The sequence below is a fragment of the Jatropha curcas genome, chromosome 6 (assembly GCF_041381405.1).
Source record: "Jatropha curcas cultivar XTBG-Jc1 chromosome 6, XTBG_Jcur_1.0, whole genome shotgun sequence".
In the NCBI taxonomy this organism is placed as follows: domain Eukaryota; kingdom Viridiplantae; phylum Streptophyta; class Magnoliopsida; order Malpighiales; family Euphorbiaceae; genus Jatropha; species Jatropha curcas.
Genome location: NC_143156.1, coordinates 226,544 through 245,881, shown reverse-complemented (window position 1 = coordinate 245,881; position 19,338 = coordinate 226,544). Strand labels below are relative to the sequence as shown.

Sequence of the window (19,338 nt, the reverse complement as noted above, 5' to 3'; positions counted from 1 at the left end):
AAAAAGTTTTTTTTTTTTTTTTTTGGACTATTATTTGTATCATATTTATGAACATATGTTAATATAGATAAATTACTTTTACTATGTTTTAATTACTCTATCTAGTCAAAATAATTTTGATTATTTAGCTAATAATAATTTTAATATTAGATTAGTTTGAATTTTTCATCTTTTTTTTTTGGTTTTTTATATATATTCTACTTATATTTAACTTTTATTTTTTACTGAAAAATTATTTGACTTAATATTTTCATATTGGCAGTTTTTTTTTTTCAAAAAGAACTAATTGTATGATTAAAAAAAAATAAAATTCCCTCCATTTTATAATGGATTAGCAAAAATGATATATCAGCAAAAATGGATTATATTCCAAACGAATTTTACGTATAAGATCAGAATTTAAAACTTAAAATCATTATTGTCGCAAGGCGATAATGACTTGAACTTGAGACACACGTGTAGACTAAAAAAAAAAAATATTATTTATCCATATATTTGGAAATATAAAAATGGGAAAAAGGGAGAGGAGTTCAAAATTTGAATTCAAAGACTTAGAATTATTGAAAGACAGAAGAGAGAATTGAAAAGGAAAATGAAAGACTGCTCTTGTATATCCAGAAGAAAGAAGGGTGTGTCCTATTGTGCAAAGGCCAAAAAGCCAGTTGTTTGTCCCAATAACCAATTTCTTGACTGAACCATCCATGTGACCCTGCCGTGACACTAATATTCCCTCTCGCCCTTCCAGCCTGTGATGTTTTTTTTTTGTTATTTCTTTCTTTTTTTTTTCATAAAAATAAATAAAAAGGTCTCAATAATTTCTCAATATTCCAGCTGTCACGCAATACTCGTCCACGCTGGCACATTCCTCCACGTCGAAGAGAGTGACTTCTCAATATTTGACAAGTGGGTCTATAGGTGACTTTTTCTGCCAGTTATCCTTTTCCTTTTTTGAGCATAGTGGGGTCCATCAAAGTTGTTTAGTCCTAGGTATAGGGACAGTAGAGTTCCCATTGGCATACAAAGTTGTTAGGTTTTTATTTACCACCAAGTCCTTTGTCTCCCACTTTTCTTCGATTAAAGCCAAAAATTAGTTAAAAATAATAGATGTACTTCAATATATAAATTTTTTAGAATTTATAAGTCGCAATTTATTGTTTTAAAACCCTAAAATTCACTTAAAATATAATTCACTTCCACATATTGCATATAAATTATTTAATAATTTTGATCAATCTTTCGTATAAATCGTTAAATGTTCTATTCCATGAAATTAGCTATTTTAATAGTTGTTAATTGTTTTAATAGTTATTAATTATTTTATTAAAATTTTATCAAATATTAAAAGTACAAATATTTTATGATATGCTTTTTCAAACTTTAAATATTAATTTAAATGCTTCGTCATTAAAAATTATAAATAATAAATATATTGTTTTGATCTAATCAAAACATTTATACTGCGTTTGGATTGATTTGATGAAAAATATGAACAAAGAAAATCAATTTTCTTTCTTTTACTCGTTTGGAAATGAAGAAAATATGGAGATAAAAAAATATAGATGGAAAATAAATTATAAATTTTTAATACTTAAATTGAGCATTATTGGTTGTAAGAATAACTATTTTCTTAACAAATAAGTCATCCCTTAGAAACACGTATGCATTTTCCATCTCTCCATATTCTTGATGCCAAGTGTACATTCCCAACTTATTCACACGTCATCAAAATAAACCCTGCTGACATGGCAAGTTACTGGGTCCCATTGCCCACTCTTATTATACAAGAATTGATGCATAATTACTAGTTGCTTGTCAATTAAGTGATTTTCACTCAATTAAATCTCAGTTATGACACAAGGGAAGATATGGGCAAATTATATGTTCATGATAGATAATTAGATATTAATCTAATTCTAAATAACATAATACATAAATTTAATAAGTCTGTGACTCACAGTCACAGCTGTTAATTATCATTTTGGATGTTGGCATTGATTGGTCTGTCACTTTCATTTTATAAAAAAAAAAAACAAAAAATAAAAGTCCATCCTGCCAGTTGAGGGTCCCACGCATCGATCATTTGAAGGAAATCTAGTGATGTGTGAAAGTGTGATTCATAGTTGCCAACTAGCCAATCCAATGGTGGGATTTAAAAATTAAAAGTCAAATATTCCTTAGTCATACACAAAGCAGCCAACCCAACCAAGTCCTGTGAGTACAATAAAAATAAAAAGGACTGTGTTTCTAACATTTCCCATTAGCTTAATGGTACACATGATAATCATGATTATGATGGCACAATTTTAAGGAACTTCCTTCAGAAACTTCTTTCTACTTCCATTTATTGATTTTGTTTTGACTTTTCATCTTTACTCTAAATTTTTCTATTTCTTTTTATAATAATTGAAAATTTATCTCCGTTAATTCAGCAAATGTAGAGGTCATAATTGTAAAAAGCAAAATTCACTATTATCGAATAGAGTAAATTGGTAAATTGATAAATTGATATGGACATTCTATTGATAAATTGGTACGGATTGAGTTATCGGATTCTAATATTATTAGAATTTCCTTACCAAATAGATTTTTCTCGTCCGTCAGAATAAACAGTAGATAATATATATTTTGTATTTTTTATGTTATTAAATATTAAAAATTATATTTACTAATTCTATTTATTACTATTTACTATATATTACCTAAAACTTTAGTGTAGGCTGTACATCTTTGGCTAATTAAATTAATATTAATTTAATAATGGTGGAGAGCGGACTCAAATACAGATCATCTGATTTAAAATTCACCATATTAACCCTTTGGTTTCTTATAATATATATATATATATATATATATATATAAAGGTAATTTTTAAAAACAATTAGGTCTTATTGCATATATTAATATGAGAAGGACGACTGAACTAACCTAACATTTTATTTTATTTTATTTTTAATTTTTATAGTTTTTATATTGATTTATACATCCGTGATCACCATCTTCTGATTTTAAAATAGTTTAATTGAAATAAATAAATAATTCATACTTTCATTTTTTATTCATACAATTTCAACTTGGTGATACTCATTTCCCTTTTAATTAATTCAATATTAAAATCAATCAACTTTCATTAATTTATCCTTAATACATATTATATATATATATATATATATATATATATATATATATATATATATATATATATATAGGAGATTTAATTCACAGGATTGTAGAATGTGAAGTTTTGGCTCTCCCAGCAAATTGCTCTCTCTGGAATTGAACTTATGTTTTCACCTTTCTAAAAATTAACATCGCTTACAAATATTACATTCATTCCATAATACTTATCACATTTAAAAAAATAGTTTGTTTCAAAATACTTATTATATTTGTGGTTTCAAGGAGTAATAAATCTTTTTTTTCCATGTTTACGCTTTTTACATGACCAATAATTATTACTTCAATTTAATTAATAATTTTCTTAGAGAATTAGTATTAAATTAAGGGTAATATAGTCAATTTATTTAATAATTTATTGTAATTTAGACAAATTTAATAATTTTCTTAATAGACGTGAAATTCTAAATGTTACGAGTATTATGAAACATAAATAGCATTTAACAATAATTTCTTCCACGAAAACAATATAAAAATGAGATCACGGCCAAAGCACCTATATATATATAATAAAAGGGATGTTGGAAGGTAAACATCATGTTATTGACTTACTACCTTATGAATTTTAATTATTTAAATGTCTATAGGGTGTGATAAAAAAAATTAAAATATTTTTTAAAAAAATTAAAATTAAAAAATTAAAATATGGTTTGTTTTCAACATTATTTCGTATTTATATTCCGCGTTAGCTTTTTAAGTAATTTTTTAAATAATTAAATGTTACTAAAACAGTTAACACTTATTAAAATAATTAATTTTACCAAATAGACTCGATGCTTGAATATATATGCCAATAGGACTAACTAATAATTAATTTTTTTTTATATTATTTTTTATAAGCATTAATTATAGTGTAGTTTAGAACTAATATTAATGAATTAGAAATGGCAATTTCATGATTAAATTTGGAATTACCATAACTTAACAACTTCAATTATATTTATAATCTATTTGTTTAATTTAAGTAATAACAAATTTGGGTAGGTTTATATCATTGTAACAAGCTAACAACACTAGCTTAACAACTTCATAATTGTATATAATTTTCTTAGTTGAAAGTAGGTGTATCATTTCTATTAGCTGGCCATTTTTGCCACTTCTAATATATATATTAGTTCATTTTTATAATTACAAAAAGAAACTAAAACAAGCAAGTTTCAATAATTTGGTTTTACTACTAATTAATAAAAAATAATAATAATTTGCATTGTCATTATTATAGTATTGGAAAAAAACAAACAAGAGAGAGTGGGTCGATTATGTAATTTTTGCATTTTAATGGTAGAAATTTTAATTGGGCTACTCCTAATTCAATAAGTTTCAATTTTCAAAATAGTTATGCGTTTGCTTGGATTAAATTATTTTCACTAAATAAATTTCTTGTGATTGATATTCTAAATTCACATACTACTTCCTTTATCTTCTAACATTTAAAGAAAGGTTTTACAAAGAAAAACAAAAATCTTTTATAAAGAAAGATTCAAGAATATGCAACATCACAGCAAGAAAAATTGCATTCAACCAAAGAAAATAATCTTGATTAGGTTAACGTCAAGCTTTTCATGCTACTATGGTTTCTTTTATATTACATTTATTCGCTAATCAGTCCTAAGAGTTAGATATTATCCCGATATATATAAAAAAAAAAAATCTCTTTCGTATGTGAATCAAGAAATAGTTGTTAGGTGACACATTTTTTTCTTACAAGACATAATTAAACCACTCTAGATCATATTTGGAAAATGTAATAATTAGCAATTGGGTTGCTAAGATTGAGACATCATTAAGGAGTTGAACCACTGCACTTTCTTTATAATCCAAATTAAGAGAAGGAAGAAAGTTCATTCTATTGGGTAGATTAATTCCAATTCTTTATTTTAGACAAGGTGGTTGATCCAAAACTTTCACATATGTGGCATTTGGTGTAGAAATAATTAAATACCAGTTGCCGTTGCTATCTGGTACTAATTGAATGAACGTCCGAATCAAAGGTTTTTTTTTTTTTTATAAAGAAAATAACCAATTTTTTAATTTATTTTTTTAAAAATTATTAATGTATGAATTTCTGTAATTATTAAAATTAGGAACATGACTTTAAAATCTTCTATTATTTATTTATTTTGTTTTATTAGACAATGAATTGTCAGTTTTGAACCAACATTATCATAAGATCACTTACCTTATGTTTGAAGGTACTAGCTAATCTTCAACCATGCATGATTGTTGTTGTTCATTTAAGAAAAGTAACATAAGCATATGGAGCTAGCTAATTTACACCATGAAAAATGTCATGTGATAGCCAAAATATTATATATAGTTATCTTATTTGTAAAAAATGATAGTCAAGGTCTAGTTTTGAAAGTTCCCCATGAATTTTTCAGTTCTAGGAAGAATTAAAATTTAAGATGTGGTTATCAATATTAAGGACAATCTAGCATCTTTTAATTAAATTAAAAAGTAAATTTTTCATTCATTAAAATGCTCGATGGACCGAAATAATAATACGGGCTACATAATATGGGTAGCTTTCTCCTTGACTTACTAAATTGATAAAAATATTTATGATCAAGAGAATTCGAACTCGGGATCTCGCACTCCTCACATAAGATTGGCTGAAAAGTAATTTCTAAAACTTCACTAGTATCCTTTCTTTGGTGGACATGAAATCAACCAAGAAGGGAGTTTATAATTCATGATTAAATGCCAATAATAGAAGAAGAAATATTTTTGTTGATACTGAGAACATGGGAGAAAAAAAAAAAAAAGAGTGGGTGACTTGTTGGGCACTTTTGCATACACAAGGCACCCCTTAATAAATGATCATAGCTTACCCTAATTCCTTTGTGGTCAAGGGCAATTTAATTGTGTTTGCCAAGTCAAATGGGTCCCAAACAATTTCTGGACCCAAATGAATTAAATGTCACCTTCTTTTGCTTGTATTTATAATTGGTATTGTAAATTACATAATTTGATGAAAGCTTGTTTTTCCTTGGGGAAGCAAGGCAAATAATGTCACATTTCTCTTTCATGTGAGCATTATTTCTTCCTCATGTGCATTTATGTCCTTTGTTTTTTTTAAAAAAAATTAAATTTTTTTTTTTTTTTTTTTTTTTTTTTTTTATATCGACCAAACACTCTTCCTCAAAGAATGCCAATACATGGAATTGTTGAATACTACTTTGAGTACAGAAGAAGAAAATAGTTCTTTTGGACTGAAATTCATTTTGTAAGAGAAAGAACAAAATGGAGGCAACAAAACAAAGCAACTTGCATAGCTAATAATAGAATTTTATGTATACCATTCAAAATAATGGCAGCAAGGTCCCCACTTCTCACATTGGCAGAACTTGACAAGCTAATTTGGGCTTGATAATTCAAAATGTTGAACCATCCAATGGTAAAAGAAAAGAAAATTGTATTATAGATAATTTTTTGCAAAATGGCATCCTAGGCTAAGCTATGCTCTGTTTTTTTTGAATGGATTCCAAATCAATTGATCATTTACATGAGGATATGTCTTTTCTTTTTAACATCTTAGAATGTTTTTTCTTTTCTTTTTATGAGTTCATGAGTTTAAAGTGAACCAGCTAATCTAGAATTGCTATTCCTGACTTGAACAAAAGCGAGTTACCTTTCTTATTAGAACGATAGCTAAAAAGTCAGAGAGTTTCAGATTGAGAGGGATTAAAATTCTTTGTCTATGCTTAATGATTAATAATGTTGATATGAGGGTAGCGTTATCGTAACGGTAAAGTTAATCCAGTTGTGATTTGGAGGTCATATGTTTAAATCACGAAAATTGTTTTTTTAAAAAAATTAGGGAAAATCTACGTACATCAACCCTTCACAAATTTCACACATACGAGATACTTCATGTACTCGATTATCATTTATGTTGTTGCATCTTTAGGGTGTCAATCCTTTGCCCTCAATTGGAAGTTAGTGTGAAAAAGGAATTGTGATTGAACAATACTAGAAAACTAGCATTGTGTTTGAATCAAAAGGGTTGTCCTAAAATTAAGGTCCCATGCATCAACTAACAAAACTTTTATTATTACCTCTATTGGTAATTGTATTAACTGAGTAATAAATAACTTGAATAGGCTTCTTTTTTTTTTTTTTTTTTTTTTTTTTTTTTTTTGACATTTGAATAGGCTTCTTTTGATTTGACTCAGGCAGGCAAAGATAGGTACATGTTACTCTCATGTGGGTATTGTCCCTCCTCCATGTGCAATTATGTTTCTCTTAATTTTGGTAGTTTTCCCTTTTAAATCAGTACCTTATCTAGTTTGCAAGCTCTTTTGTTCATAATTTCATCCATTCAACATATGTCATTATTTGCCCTATACAATAAGTCTGCTCCGCAAAATTAGCTGTTCTGGTAGCTATTAGTTATTTTATTAGCGTTTAGTTGTTAACTGTTTGAGTAACTTCGTATAAAATGCTAAAAACTTAACGTTACATGAATTGACTTTTTATATAACGCTAACTTCTAAAAAGTTCAAACGCTGTGTTATCAAACACTATTAAAAACAACGTTCAAGTCAAAAGGTTAAAATCTACTTAAATTAATGACGTTCCCGAATACAACCATTATCTAATTCACCAAAATCTATTTGATATTTCCTTCCTTTGATTGCAAATTACTATTAGCACATAACGTACCCGAGAAGACATCTAACTGAAGGTCTTAGGTTTAAATCCAATTGATTTATTTAAATTGGAATATACTAGTATTCTAGCCGGTGTTAAATATTGGCTTGTGCATATATAATTATGATTATGATTGATGATAAGTGTTGTAAGAATATATCGAAAAAGATATTTTCTTTTGATTTGGGAAACAACAAATCTTATTCAAGAAATGATATGATAAAAGTCTAAAATGAACTAATTAGATGAAGTATAGAACAAGAAAATAGCTTGTCTTTAGTGGTTATTACAGGTAACAGCTATTTTGCTTGTTGAAACAGTAAAGAACGGACACAACTTCCTCTCAAAAAGATTATATATGGTCCAAATTTATCCATGTCTCTGTTGGTAAATAGCTTGCTCATGTCACATTCACAAACTGACTACTCATCTTTCTATCTCCCTGTTTTTATTCTTGGGGTAGAACCAGAAAAGCAAGTCCAAACAGAAAAAGAAAAAATCTTACTCCATAAACTGTAAGTCTTTCTCTTCGAGACTAGCACAGGCCAGTTACCATTAGCTTGTCAGAATATGTATACGCTTATATCAGATTTACTTAAGCCAGCTTATGGTTTCCTATTTAAGGGTATGCCCTAATATGCATTATCTTGCCAAAAATTAGAATTTTCAACCAATTGACTGAGTGATGAAAAAAGAATTATCTTCAGACAGCGTATTTATATGTCATTAAGACCATCTTCTTCATTGTTGTTATTTTTGTTTGACAAAGATCTGATATAGCCGTTGCTTGCCCATGTGATAAACTGAAATTCTTTGTTCAATTCTGACAAAAAAAGAAGAAGATAACAAGCAAGATTTAGCTTTGAAGATCTCTAGGTTTATAATTTTAGTTAAAACACTGTAATAAAAATTAGAAATAGAAATCTTATCTTTAAACAAAATAAGCAGAGATCCACAAAACTAATTTTCTATTCTCTATATTGAAGATAATCTTGTTTAGTAGCTATATATATATATAAACTAAAATCCCAGTTGGGTAATTGTGTCCTTTTTTTGTAGACATAAACATAATGAAGCACAAGTTGTGCATGGATATGAGAGCTAGCTTATTATTAGCTGCTTGTTGTCTGATTAAATGCCAATGATGGAGTGGACATACATTTTGTGGTCAAGAATAGATAAACAAGAAGAGAAACATGCAGTGGGTCATTTTGTTTGGCACTTTGGAGAGCAGAAGGCACCAATAATACTTATAGTGAAAGGATTATTTCATCCCTATTAATTTTATTTCATTCTTGTTTAATCTAGGGCAATTTGGACAAGAATAAAAATAAGTGGGTTTTGTTGAATTTACCCAAATGAAAGGAGGGTCCTCAATTAATAACCCACATGAAATGAAATTTCTGTGGCACATTATTTCAGTAATGTGGATTGCTGGATGAATAATTTGACTAAGAAGATAAGTAGGGTAAGATTGAGATGGCTACAAGAAATGGAAACAAACAGAAATTGCTTTGAATTGATGAAGCAAGACAAAGGAAAGGCCCATTATTGTTCATGTGAGTGTTGTCGCATAAACCATGTGCTTTGTTTTTCTTCTCTTGGGCTCTTTTCCTTTGTTTTGGGGTATCTTTATCAATTATTTAGGAGTTGAAAATTAAAATTAAAAAAAAAAAAAAGATTAGGGATTGCTGCATTATTGGAAGTACATCAATGCAATTCAACTAGTCTACATTTGATAGGAAGAAAACTTGAAATTTTTATGTATTTCAAAGAATTGATCAAGTAAAATTATTGAAAAATAGAATAAATTGTGTAAATTTTGCACGAAATAGGAAAAATATACAAGTTTCGATACTTTTTAGACTTTTTTTGGCTTTAATTAATTATATGGTAAAAAAACACGACTTTTTAATTCTTTACTTTAATTTAGTATTTTCTTCATTTTTTAATTTTATGACTTTATTGTCATGTTTCTTAATTTTTAAAATCATCCGGTATCTAAAATCTTTTAACTCGATTAATTCGGGTTTCTGCCATCTCGTTTTACTAGCGTGTCTAACTCGTAGTAACGAGTTATCAAAGAACGACTTCGACTCAGTCCAAACAAGAAAAGGTTTTTGATGTGAAGTTGGTCTTGTACAAAGATACGCATGGTTCCTCCTATAAAATTGAACATGTTTAAAAGCTCTCATACAAGCTTAAACAATGATTTGAATAGGATTATTCAAGCTACTACATAGGATTCAGCTTTGTTCTGTAAATCTGGGAAGTTACATTTCAATTAGCTAGGTTGGTGTCTAACTGTTTACTTGTTGTCAACGATTTATTTTTGTTGACATTTGGAATTTCCAAGATAGTTTTCGTTAGCATTGTCCCAAGTAGTGGGATCTGCGTAGGCTATTCAAAGCAATATTTTGGAATACTAACTGTTTTAACAGGCTGTTGTAGCAATCATCAACCGTTTTACTAATTGTTGGAAGATAACATTTTATGATATATTTTATTAATTTTTAAATACTAGTTTAAATATTATGCAACTAAATACTATAAATAACGAGATAGTATTTTAATTATAAACTCTAAATATTACCTTAAAAGTGGTTTGTTGGCTCTTTGGACTATGTTCTATCTATATTGTCTTGGCTGACTAAAGAATTAAAATTGTTTACGACAGTCAAATATAATTCCATTAAACTATTTAGTCACGTTATTTAAAAAAAAAGTGTATTTTTATTATAAAGTACCTTATAATATTTGATCGTTTGCTCCTTTTATATTTACTATTTTGATTAGCATGTAAAATAGAAAGGATTGTTTTTTTGAGAAAATGATTAAATAATTTAATGAGGCTAAACTTCACATAATAATCAATATATGCACCAAATAAAAAGGATAGATTTATAATTATAGCTAATTCTAAAGGACTAAATAGTAATTTACCCATGATAGTTAGCCATATAATTAAATTGTGATGGATCAAATTGGCCTTGTCTAAAGATAACATATTGGGCCTCCTATCATTTTCCTGAATTATTATTTATTGGGCTTTTAAGGAAGCCCATCTCTTATAGTTATTGAATTACACAACAGATGAGAGACAAAGACAAATGAAAAACTAGAATATATAAAATAGGCTGTTTGTGCAAAGTTGTTCTCAGCCAGTTCTTGGGTTGCAGTTTGAGCTTGTTTCAGGTCTGAAAGTGAACATATTTGAAACTTCCCAAAAGGGTAGTTATTATATACGATATAAATAAGGGTAACATCGAAAAAAAAATATTTATTACTCTTTAAAATACTTAAAACGACTTATATTTTGAGATAAAATATTCACTAAAAACGATTAATATTTTGGGACGACGAGAGTAATATAGTTTTGGAATGATTATTGAGAGTACAAGAAAGAAGATGTTGAGGTTCTATTCTCATTTTGGAGAAATCTTTTGAACCATAAAGCAGAATATTTGGGATATCTTCTTAATTCATTTCTATAATCAACATAATTAATTCCAAATCGAACAGTGTAACCCAAATTCCATTCGAAGTCGTCGAGAAATGACCAAATGTAGTATCCTTTCACATCAACACCTTCCCTGCAAAATTATCAGTATCATAAAAATATAAATAACTATCAAGTTCTTGGCGATTAAAAATTGAATTCAATGGTGACATTACTTGATAGCTTCTAAGAGATGTAATAGATGAAGATAATGATATTTTATCCTTAATTGGTCTTCAAGAGCATCAGGAAGAGACAATGAGCTACTGTCACCCATTCCTGTAAACCAGAAGAAGAAGCAGCATTTCTTGAACTCATTACATTTAAATTTATAAATAAGAAAATGGATTTGGTTTACCATTCTCAGTGATATAAATGCGAGGATTGTTGTATTTTCTCTTCAGATACAGCAAAAGTTCATAGATTCCTTTAGGGTAAATGTACAACCAGCTACAAGAAGTCTTCAAATTAAACCAACATAAAACCATTTCTGTCAAGTTCTTGATATGCATGCATATACAATATGGAGTTGAATATATTACAGAAAAGAGAGCTTACCGGTTGACCTATCGGAATCCCATTTTTCTCATCTGAGACAGAAGGAAAATTAGAAAAAAGAAATGCAGTTCCCTTTCAGTTTCATGAAGGTTAGAGTTTGTGAAATTACAAGTTTCATTGACTCGGCTATCTGTTGTATAGCTCAAATGGATACTGTCATAATATTTAACATCATCTGCATAATTTGTTGTATAGTAATTAATTCCAATGAAATCAAAAGACCCTTTCACCAGTTCCATTTCTGCTTCTGTAAATTCTGGTAGTCTTTTACCCACCAAATATCTCATGGTTTCTGGATAATCGCCATAGGTTATTGGATGAATTATCCTAAATACAAGTGAGAAATAAATATTTGAGATATATATTTGGCCAAGGATATGGATATGCATACAGATATTATCGACTAGGAATAACTTAATTACCATCCAAAAGCAAAATCACAAGCTCGAGAGGAAGCATTCTGGCTTGCAACATTGTGATATTTAGGTATCATCCACTTTGTATGAACTGAAATTCCAATAATTCCACCTTGAGAATCCTGTTTGTCTAAGTTGTGTTAATTTAATTGTTATCAAAATCAAAAATCCATTATAAATAGTAAAAGGTACTCACTTCGTCCCAAAATATAAGTTGTTTGATATTTTTCCAATATTACTTTAGATACACTAACTACTTTTACAAGTTACATTTGGTTTTATTATAATTTAAGAGAATTAATTATTTTCTTTAATTCCTATATAAAAATTTTAAATGACTTATATTTTGGGACAGAAGCAATATCAAACAAGTTCAGCTTTATCTATGGAAAAACCTGATATTTTTGTCTGTATAATTTCACAGCATTTGCATGGCAAAGGATCAAATTGTTGACTACTATATATGGTTCTGTTGCAGAGTTCCCGTCTGTGCAATTTCCGATATAATCAGAACATCTACCAGGTGCATATTTACCCATTGCATATCCAAAATCACTCATTAAATTTGGCTCGTTGATAGTAACCCAATATTTCACTCTATCTCCAAATTCTTTGAAACAGAAGTCCGCATATTCATAATAATCATTCCTAATTAGAAAGAGAATTAACTTTAGAAATTATAATTAATTAGGATAAATTTGAAATGAGTTTCTTACTTACAATATCTCAGGGCTTAACAATCCTTTGTATTCATCTTCAAGAGCTTGTGGAAGATCCCAATGGAATAAGGTCACAAAGGGTTGTATGCCTGTTTATTGATTATAAAGAAAGTTGAAGAAAATGCTTAGCTTGTGATGTGCGAAAAATATCGTAGTGTTAGGCTCCTTTTGTTTTCAGAAAATAATTTGCCTTTAAAAAGTATTGTTGCAGCATTGAAAATTAGTTAAAATTATTAAAAATTTTAACTCATGAGATCATAAAAATATTAATAATGATAAAAATTTTGTATTTTAAAAATTTTATTATTAAATATGAGAAGAATGCAAAAAAAAAAAAAGGTAAATTATGAAAGTTGTCGATTGCCTGTTAATGAATGGTGACTGGTGGTGATAGTGGCTATCTATGATTAATAAATTAAAAAATATGGATTTATAAAGTTATAATAAGGTTGTCAATCTTTTAAAAATATTTTACTCTCTTGAAAGTTTTCCTTTAATCAAGAAATATGTATTTTCCTGAACGCTCCAAACAATGGAATTGTGAAAAATATTTTCTTACAAGTTATTTTATGGAAACAAACTGAGCCTTAGTTACCATTGGAGAGGAGCTTATCGATTAGAGAATTGTAGAACTTGACACCTTCCCAGTTCACTCCCTTGCTAATTTTTCCCTCTGAAGATCAAATCAAAATCAATCAAATTCCATATTTAACATCAATGGATGCTATTTTCCACGATAAATAAAGAATTGATTTCATAAAGATTATTTACCAGGCAATATTCTTGACCATGAGAGTGAGAATCTAAAGGAGTCTAAACCAATTTCTTTCATAAGAGGAATGTCATACTGTAATTAACATAGAGATTAACAATGATATGCTTATTAATAAGAGAAAAATTATCAATGACAGGCTCAACAAATACCTCATAAAGCTGGTAGAAATCATCTGCAACATTCCCATTACTATGATCTGCAATTTTTTCTGGATGTTTTCTAGTGAAAGTGTCCCATATACTTGGTCTCCTGCCATCCATTGCTGCTGCTCCTTCATACTAAGAAGCAGACGAAACGGTTACTAACTACTAGTAAATGCAAATAAGGCTAAAAATAAAGAAAATATGCAAAAAATGTTGTCTATACTTACTTGGTAAGCACTTGATCCTGCTCCGAACACAAAACCATCTGGGAAACTACTTCTGTTAAGTGGAGACACAGAGCCAAGAGGACTTTGGCTGCCAGCTGAAGCGAGAAAACCAGCAAGATTTGAGAGGTAGATAGAGAAACAAAGCTGAATTTTCATTCTTGATTCTTTATTGTTATATTATGGTTTCATATGGTTTCTGCTACTAGTTTCATATGGTTTTATCTATGATGTCTAATATGTTGAAAAATGAAAGGAAAAGTTTCGAGCAGAGCATTAAAGGCGTGCTGTACATTGTTGGTGACATTTCGCTTTCGAGCAGAGCATTAAAGGCGTGCTGTACATTGTTCGTGACATTTCGCTTTCTCCAGCAAAAGAATGGTCCATATATATGTGCATATCTATCGGAGGAAGTTCGGTATTTGAAGCACAAAGCTAGTTGCTAATCTCTACTTCCATTTGGAGCAAGTACTAGACAGGCGGTTCTAGCGTCGACACTCGAACCATTAATTGATCTTATCTGATTTGACTTTAAAAACAGAATGGAACCTACAAACCCGGATTAAAATGACTAATAACATTTTAATAATTCATTAACATTTTTGTAGGTGAAATATGAATTAATACTATTAATTATGAAACAAATTAAAATATGTTTTCTCTATTTTTTTTATTTTTCAAATGCAGATAGTTCTCAATAGATCTATTTTTAGTTTTTATGTATATATAACAAGATCTTGGTACTAATGTTCAAGAATAATTTAAGGTACTAATGTTCAAGAATAATTTCAAAATAAATTATTTTAAGTTACATGTTTTTTTTTTTTCATGTATCATGTAAATAACAAGTACTAATTCAACAAACTGTAATTGATTATTATATATTTGTAATTTTTATACTAATTCAAAAAAATAAAAAGAAAAAAGGAAAAATTCAATTGAATCGAGTTGATCCTATCCGAGTGTGATCCAGCCATCAAACCGGTTCTATATCCAATCTGATTTTAAAAGTGTTAATTATGCGAAAATCAAGCCTGTTAGATGAGTTTTATTTATTAAAAAGGGAGAGATTCTCTTTTCTATTAATTAATTAATTACATTTTCAATTAATCTTCTCTTTTCTATTACAATTTTGAATGAATTTACAAATGAAATTTATAAAACTTTACAATTAATATAATTTCAGTATAATCATTGAGAGTACAAGAAAGAAGATGTTGATGTTCTGTTCTCATTTTGGAGAAGTCTTTTGAACCACAAAGCAGAATGTTTGAGATATCTTCTTAATTCATTTTTATAATCAACGTAAGTGATTCCAAATCGAACAGTATAACCCAAATCCCATTCAAAGTCGTCGAGAAATGACCAAATATAGTATCCTCTCACATCAACACCTTCCCTGCAAAATCATCAGTATCATAAAAATATGAACAACTGAAAGTTTCTTGGCAACTGAAAATTGAATTCGATGGGGACATTACTTGATAGCTTTTAAGAGATATAAGAGATGAAGATAGTGATATTTTATCCTTAATTGGTCTTCAAGAGCATCGGTAAGAGGCAATGAGCCAGTGTCACCCATTCCTGTAAACCAGAAGAAGAAACAACATTTCTTGAACTTACGGTAATTCCATTTAACCAATATTTATGTTTATAAAGAAATTTATACTGATTATTCTGTTTTACCATTCTCGGTAATGTAAATGATTGGATTGTTGTATTTCCTCTTTAAATACAACATAAGTTCATAAATTCCTTTTGGGTATATGTATAGCCAGCTGCAACCAGTCTGCAAAAACCAATATAAAGAGAAGAATTGTTTAATCAGTGCTGTTCAAATTCGTAGTCTACATTCGTGTGTGTGTGAGGGAGAGAAAGAGAGAGATTGCTTACTGATTGACCAATAGGAATCCCATTTTTCTCACCTGAAACCAAAAGAAAAAGAAAGAAAGTTGCATGTTATGTAATTAGCCGATGGAAATGAATGTTCCTTGTTCATATCAGAGAGTTCAGAAGTTGTTTGATTATTACTTGTTAGATTAACTCGGCTATCTGTCGTATAACTCAGATTGACATTACTATAAGATGTAACATCATCTGCATACATTGCGGTATAATAATTTATTCCGATGAAATCAAAGGATCCTTTAACCATTTCTGCTTGCTTTCTTGTGAATTTTGGTAGTCTATTACCCACCAAATATCTCATGCTTTCTGGATAGTCACCATAAATAATTGGATGCATAATCCTACAAAAACCAACCATATATTGCTCTTAGCAAGTACGAAGACATAATAATATATTCTAAATTCTATTTTCTCAAGAAAACTGACTAAACAGAACTCACCATCCATATAAAAAATCGCGAGCTCGATCTGCAGCTTTTCCGCTGGCAATATTCTGATATTTTGGTACTGTCCATTTTGTAAATACTGAAATCCCAATAATTCCCCTTTGAGAGGCCTAAAATTATAGTAAATTCATTACTCATGTCAAAAACTTGAACATTTATTTTATTGATGAACACTAATTATTTAAGTACTAACCTGATACTTTTCTCTGTATAATTTAACAGCAGATGCATGGCAAAGAAGTAAGTGGTGGAGTACAATGTATGGTTCTGTTGCCGAGTTGCCGGAACTGCAATTTCCGATATAATCCGAACATCGACCGGGTGCATTATCACCTTTTGCATATCCATACATTGCCATTAAATTAGGCTCATTCACAGTAACCCAATTTTTCACTCTGTCACCAAATTGGTTGAAGCAAAAGTCTACATAGTCATAATAATCATTCCTAATCAAGAAAAAGAAACTGTAATCAACTTCTGATTCATCTTAAGATGATTAATTGCATACTATTTTGGAAAAATAAAAAAGTTTTTGGTTTCACTTACACAATATTAGGGCTTAATAGTCCCATATATTCATCTTCAAGAACTTGTGGAACATCCCAGTGGAATAAGGTCACAAGTGGCTGTATACCTGAACAAAATTAAAGGAGTTAGAAACAAAATTGCATATTAAAAGAGAGAGATTATTGGAAATTAATTTACCATTCGAAAGAAGCTCGTCGATGAGATAATTGTAGAAGTTGACTCCTTCCCAGTTCACTCCCCTACTAATTTTTCCCCCTTTAACAAGAAAAATTTCCATTTGTACCAAAATTACTACTTAGACATGAAATCATAAATAAGAATTTTTGTAAGTTAATAATTTTCTTTTACCAGGTAGTATTCTTGGCCAGGAAATGGAGAATCTATAGGAGTCTAAACCAATTTCTTTCATCAGAGGAATGTCTTCCTGGAACATCATTTTTCAGTTATATTTATAGTCAATAAGAGAAAAATCAAGATTAGAAATATCAAATACTGTGTAGGATAATATACCTCAAAACGATGGTAAAAATCTTCAGCTACATTTCCACTGCTGTGGTCTGCAATTTTTTCTGTCGTGAGAGCATAATAATTAATGCATTGGACAATTAATTAAGTTTCAATTTCATAAAAAAGAAAATGAAATTTCTTGACATTGATTGGATTTATTGACCATTATTAGAAAAAGAAACTTAATGAAAGACCTGGATGTTGTCTAGTGAAAGTATCCCATATACTTGGTTTCCTGCCACCCATTGCTGCTGCTCCTTCATACTAATTAAGTTGCAGAAAGAAAAAGAAAATACAATAATTAAAAAAAAAGGAAAAAAAAATCAAGAAATAATAATTTGGCACTTACTTGATAAGCACTTGATCCTGCTCCAAACACAAAACCAGTTGGAAAATTGCTCCTATTAAATGTAGTAAAAGACTGAGATATTCTTTTTCCTTCTGCATAACTGATCAAAAAAGCAAGATTGAGAAGGCAGAGGAGGAGGAGGAGGAGCAGAAGGCTAAGTTGATTTTTCATTCCTTGCTTGCACAAAGCCATCTGATAAATTCCCTATAATTATGAGATCGAAGCCTTTTAAACAACAATAATGGCGTAGTAATTGTACTGATGATATGAGATTGATAGAGGAAAGGAATAAGAAAATCAAGCAAAAGAAAAGAAAGTCATAGTTTCAGGTCATACCTTCAAATTCTTTCCCTGAAAAATAGAACAGAAGCCTTCAATACTGACTGTGTTTGTTCTTGTTCTAAAACAAGAATGATGAGACTTCGACACGTTTTTATAGTTTCACATTGAGCATAGTGATTTAAAAAAACAATTTTAATTCCGAATCAGCAACTTCTGACTAGTTCCCTGCATGCTCATTGACATGTCAGCTTCCACTTTTTTCATATATAAAAACAGAAAAGATAAACTTGCTTAGAATTTTCAGGGTTTTAATTACGTATTGTAGCTTCCAATTAAGTTTGAATTGGAATTTTAAAGGTCAAGAAAAGAGTTGAATATGATATGTCAAAGTAATTGTTTTAGTTATAAATTATTTAAATAGATTTCCATGGATTTGATGAACATGTTTCGGTCAATGCTATGGGTTCAAAATGGCAGCGTCTATCACCAAAAAGTCCATTGCTATATGCTGTGCAACCTCCGGTAAAACCTGCAAGTCCAAACTATTTATTTGTTAGTTTAAAGCTGTGTTTTCGCAACAATTTTTTAGTAACTTTTAATGTTTTGACCGGTTAAAATGCTAAAATGCTACTTTTTAAAGTGTTTAGTAACACAGTATTTGAATTAACTTTTAGATGTTAGTCTTTTATAAAAAGTTAACTCATGTAAAGTTTAACTTTGAGCGTTCTATAAAAAATTATTCAAATAGCTAACAACTAGACGTTACTAAAACAATTAATAGCTATCAAAATAATTAATTTTATCGTACAAATATTACAAATTGATTGTCAATCAAGTGTCGTCCGATTAGTCTTTTCACTTATGAGATTGGCGAGAGGTATCGAGTATTGACCCTCATAATATATAATCCATACTAATTAAAGCATGAGTGGAAATGTAGGAAAGCCAACTGTAATCTTCTTAATTAATTTTGATTTAGTAATTAGTGGTTTATATTTGTCACTTTCAATAATTAAAGTCATGTGCATGTTATTATGAAATGATAATTATATTTATTTTACAAGTCATTCTTTGTTGATTAATCATTTAATTGTAAAATAAAAATGGAATCATGCACTAGGACAGAATTATCATTTGTTCTCTACCCTAATAAGAAA

At 29.1% G+C, this 19,338-nt stretch overlaps 2 protein-coding genes across 3 annotated transcripts; both read right to left on the bottom strand.

Moving 5' to 3' along the window:
• Positions 1 to 11,156: 11,156 nt before the first annotated feature.
• Positions 11,157 to 14,412, bottom strand: LOC105628657 (beta-glucosidase 17). The gene is made up of 12 exons (XM_012210113.4): positions 14,165 to 14,412; positions 13,944 to 14,072; positions 13,791 to 13,866; positions 13,615 to 13,692; positions 13,021 to 13,108; positions 12,696 to 12,948; positions 12,307 to 12,422; positions 11,994 to 12,211; positions 11,885 to 11,916; positions 11,685 to 11,787; positions 11,503 to 11,605; positions 11,157 to 11,420 (listed from the first exon to the last, which is right to left on the bottom strand). Exons 1-12 carry the CDS (start codon positions 14,318 to 14,320, stop codon positions 11,213 to 11,215), a joined length of 1,560 nt encoding a protein of 519 aa, XP_012065503.1. The 5' UTR covers positions 14,321 to 14,412; the 3' UTR covers positions 11,157 to 11,212.
• An 811-nt stretch (positions 14,413 to 15,223) lies between these two features.
• LOC105628656 (beta-glucosidase 17) lies at positions 15,224 to 18,562 on the bottom strand. Of its 2 annotated transcripts, none has more exons than XM_012210111.4 (14): positions 18,236 to 18,562; positions 17,900 to 18,103; positions 17,745 to 17,814; positions 17,554 to 17,612; positions 17,392 to 17,467; positions 17,221 to 17,298; positions 17,062 to 17,149; positions 16,709 to 16,961; positions 16,510 to 16,625; positions 16,193 to 16,410; positions 16,055 to 16,086; positions 15,848 to 15,950; positions 15,643 to 15,745; positions 15,224 to 15,560 (listed from the first exon to the last, which is right to left on the bottom strand). In XM_012210111.4, the coding sequence occupies exons 2-14, from the start codon at positions 18,089 to 18,091 to the stop codon at positions 15,353 to 15,355; spliced, it is 1,596 nt and encodes a 531-aa protein (XP_012065501.2). In that variant the 5' UTR covers positions 18,092 to 18,103; positions 18,236 to 18,562; the 3' UTR covers positions 15,224 to 15,352. The 2 variants fall into 2 exon arrangements, with proteins under 2 accessions (XP_012065501.2, XP_037496874.1); XM_037640946.2 differs by having other exon boundaries at positions 17,900 to 17,999.
• Positions 18,563 to 19,338: the final 776 nt, after the last annotated feature.

Coding starts and splice junctions, on each gene's coding strand:
- LOC105628656 (XM_012210111.4), bottom strand. CDS start 18,091: ATGGCTTTGTGCAAGCAAGGAATGAAAAATCAACTTAGCCTTCTGCTC. Junction 15,951..16,054: donor GGATTCCTATTGGTCAATCA/GTAAGCAATCTC, acceptor TGGTTTTTGCAG/ACTGGTTGCAGCTGGCTATA. Junction 15,561..15,642: donor TATCTCTTAAAAGCTATCAA/GTAATGTCCCCA, acceptor ATGATTTTGCAG/GGAAGGTGTTGATGTGAGAG.
- LOC105628657 (XM_012210113.4), bottom strand. CDS start 14,320: ATGAAAATTCAGCTTTGTTTCTCTATCTACCTCTCAAATCTTGCTGGT. Junction 12,423..12,695: donor TATACAGACAAAAATATCAG/GTTTTTCCATAG, acceptor TTAGACAAACAG/GATTCTCAAGGTGGAATTAT. Junction 11,421..11,502: donor CATCTCTTAGAAGCTATCAA/GTAATGTCACCA, acceptor ATAATTTTGCAG/GGAAGGTGTTGATGTGAAAG.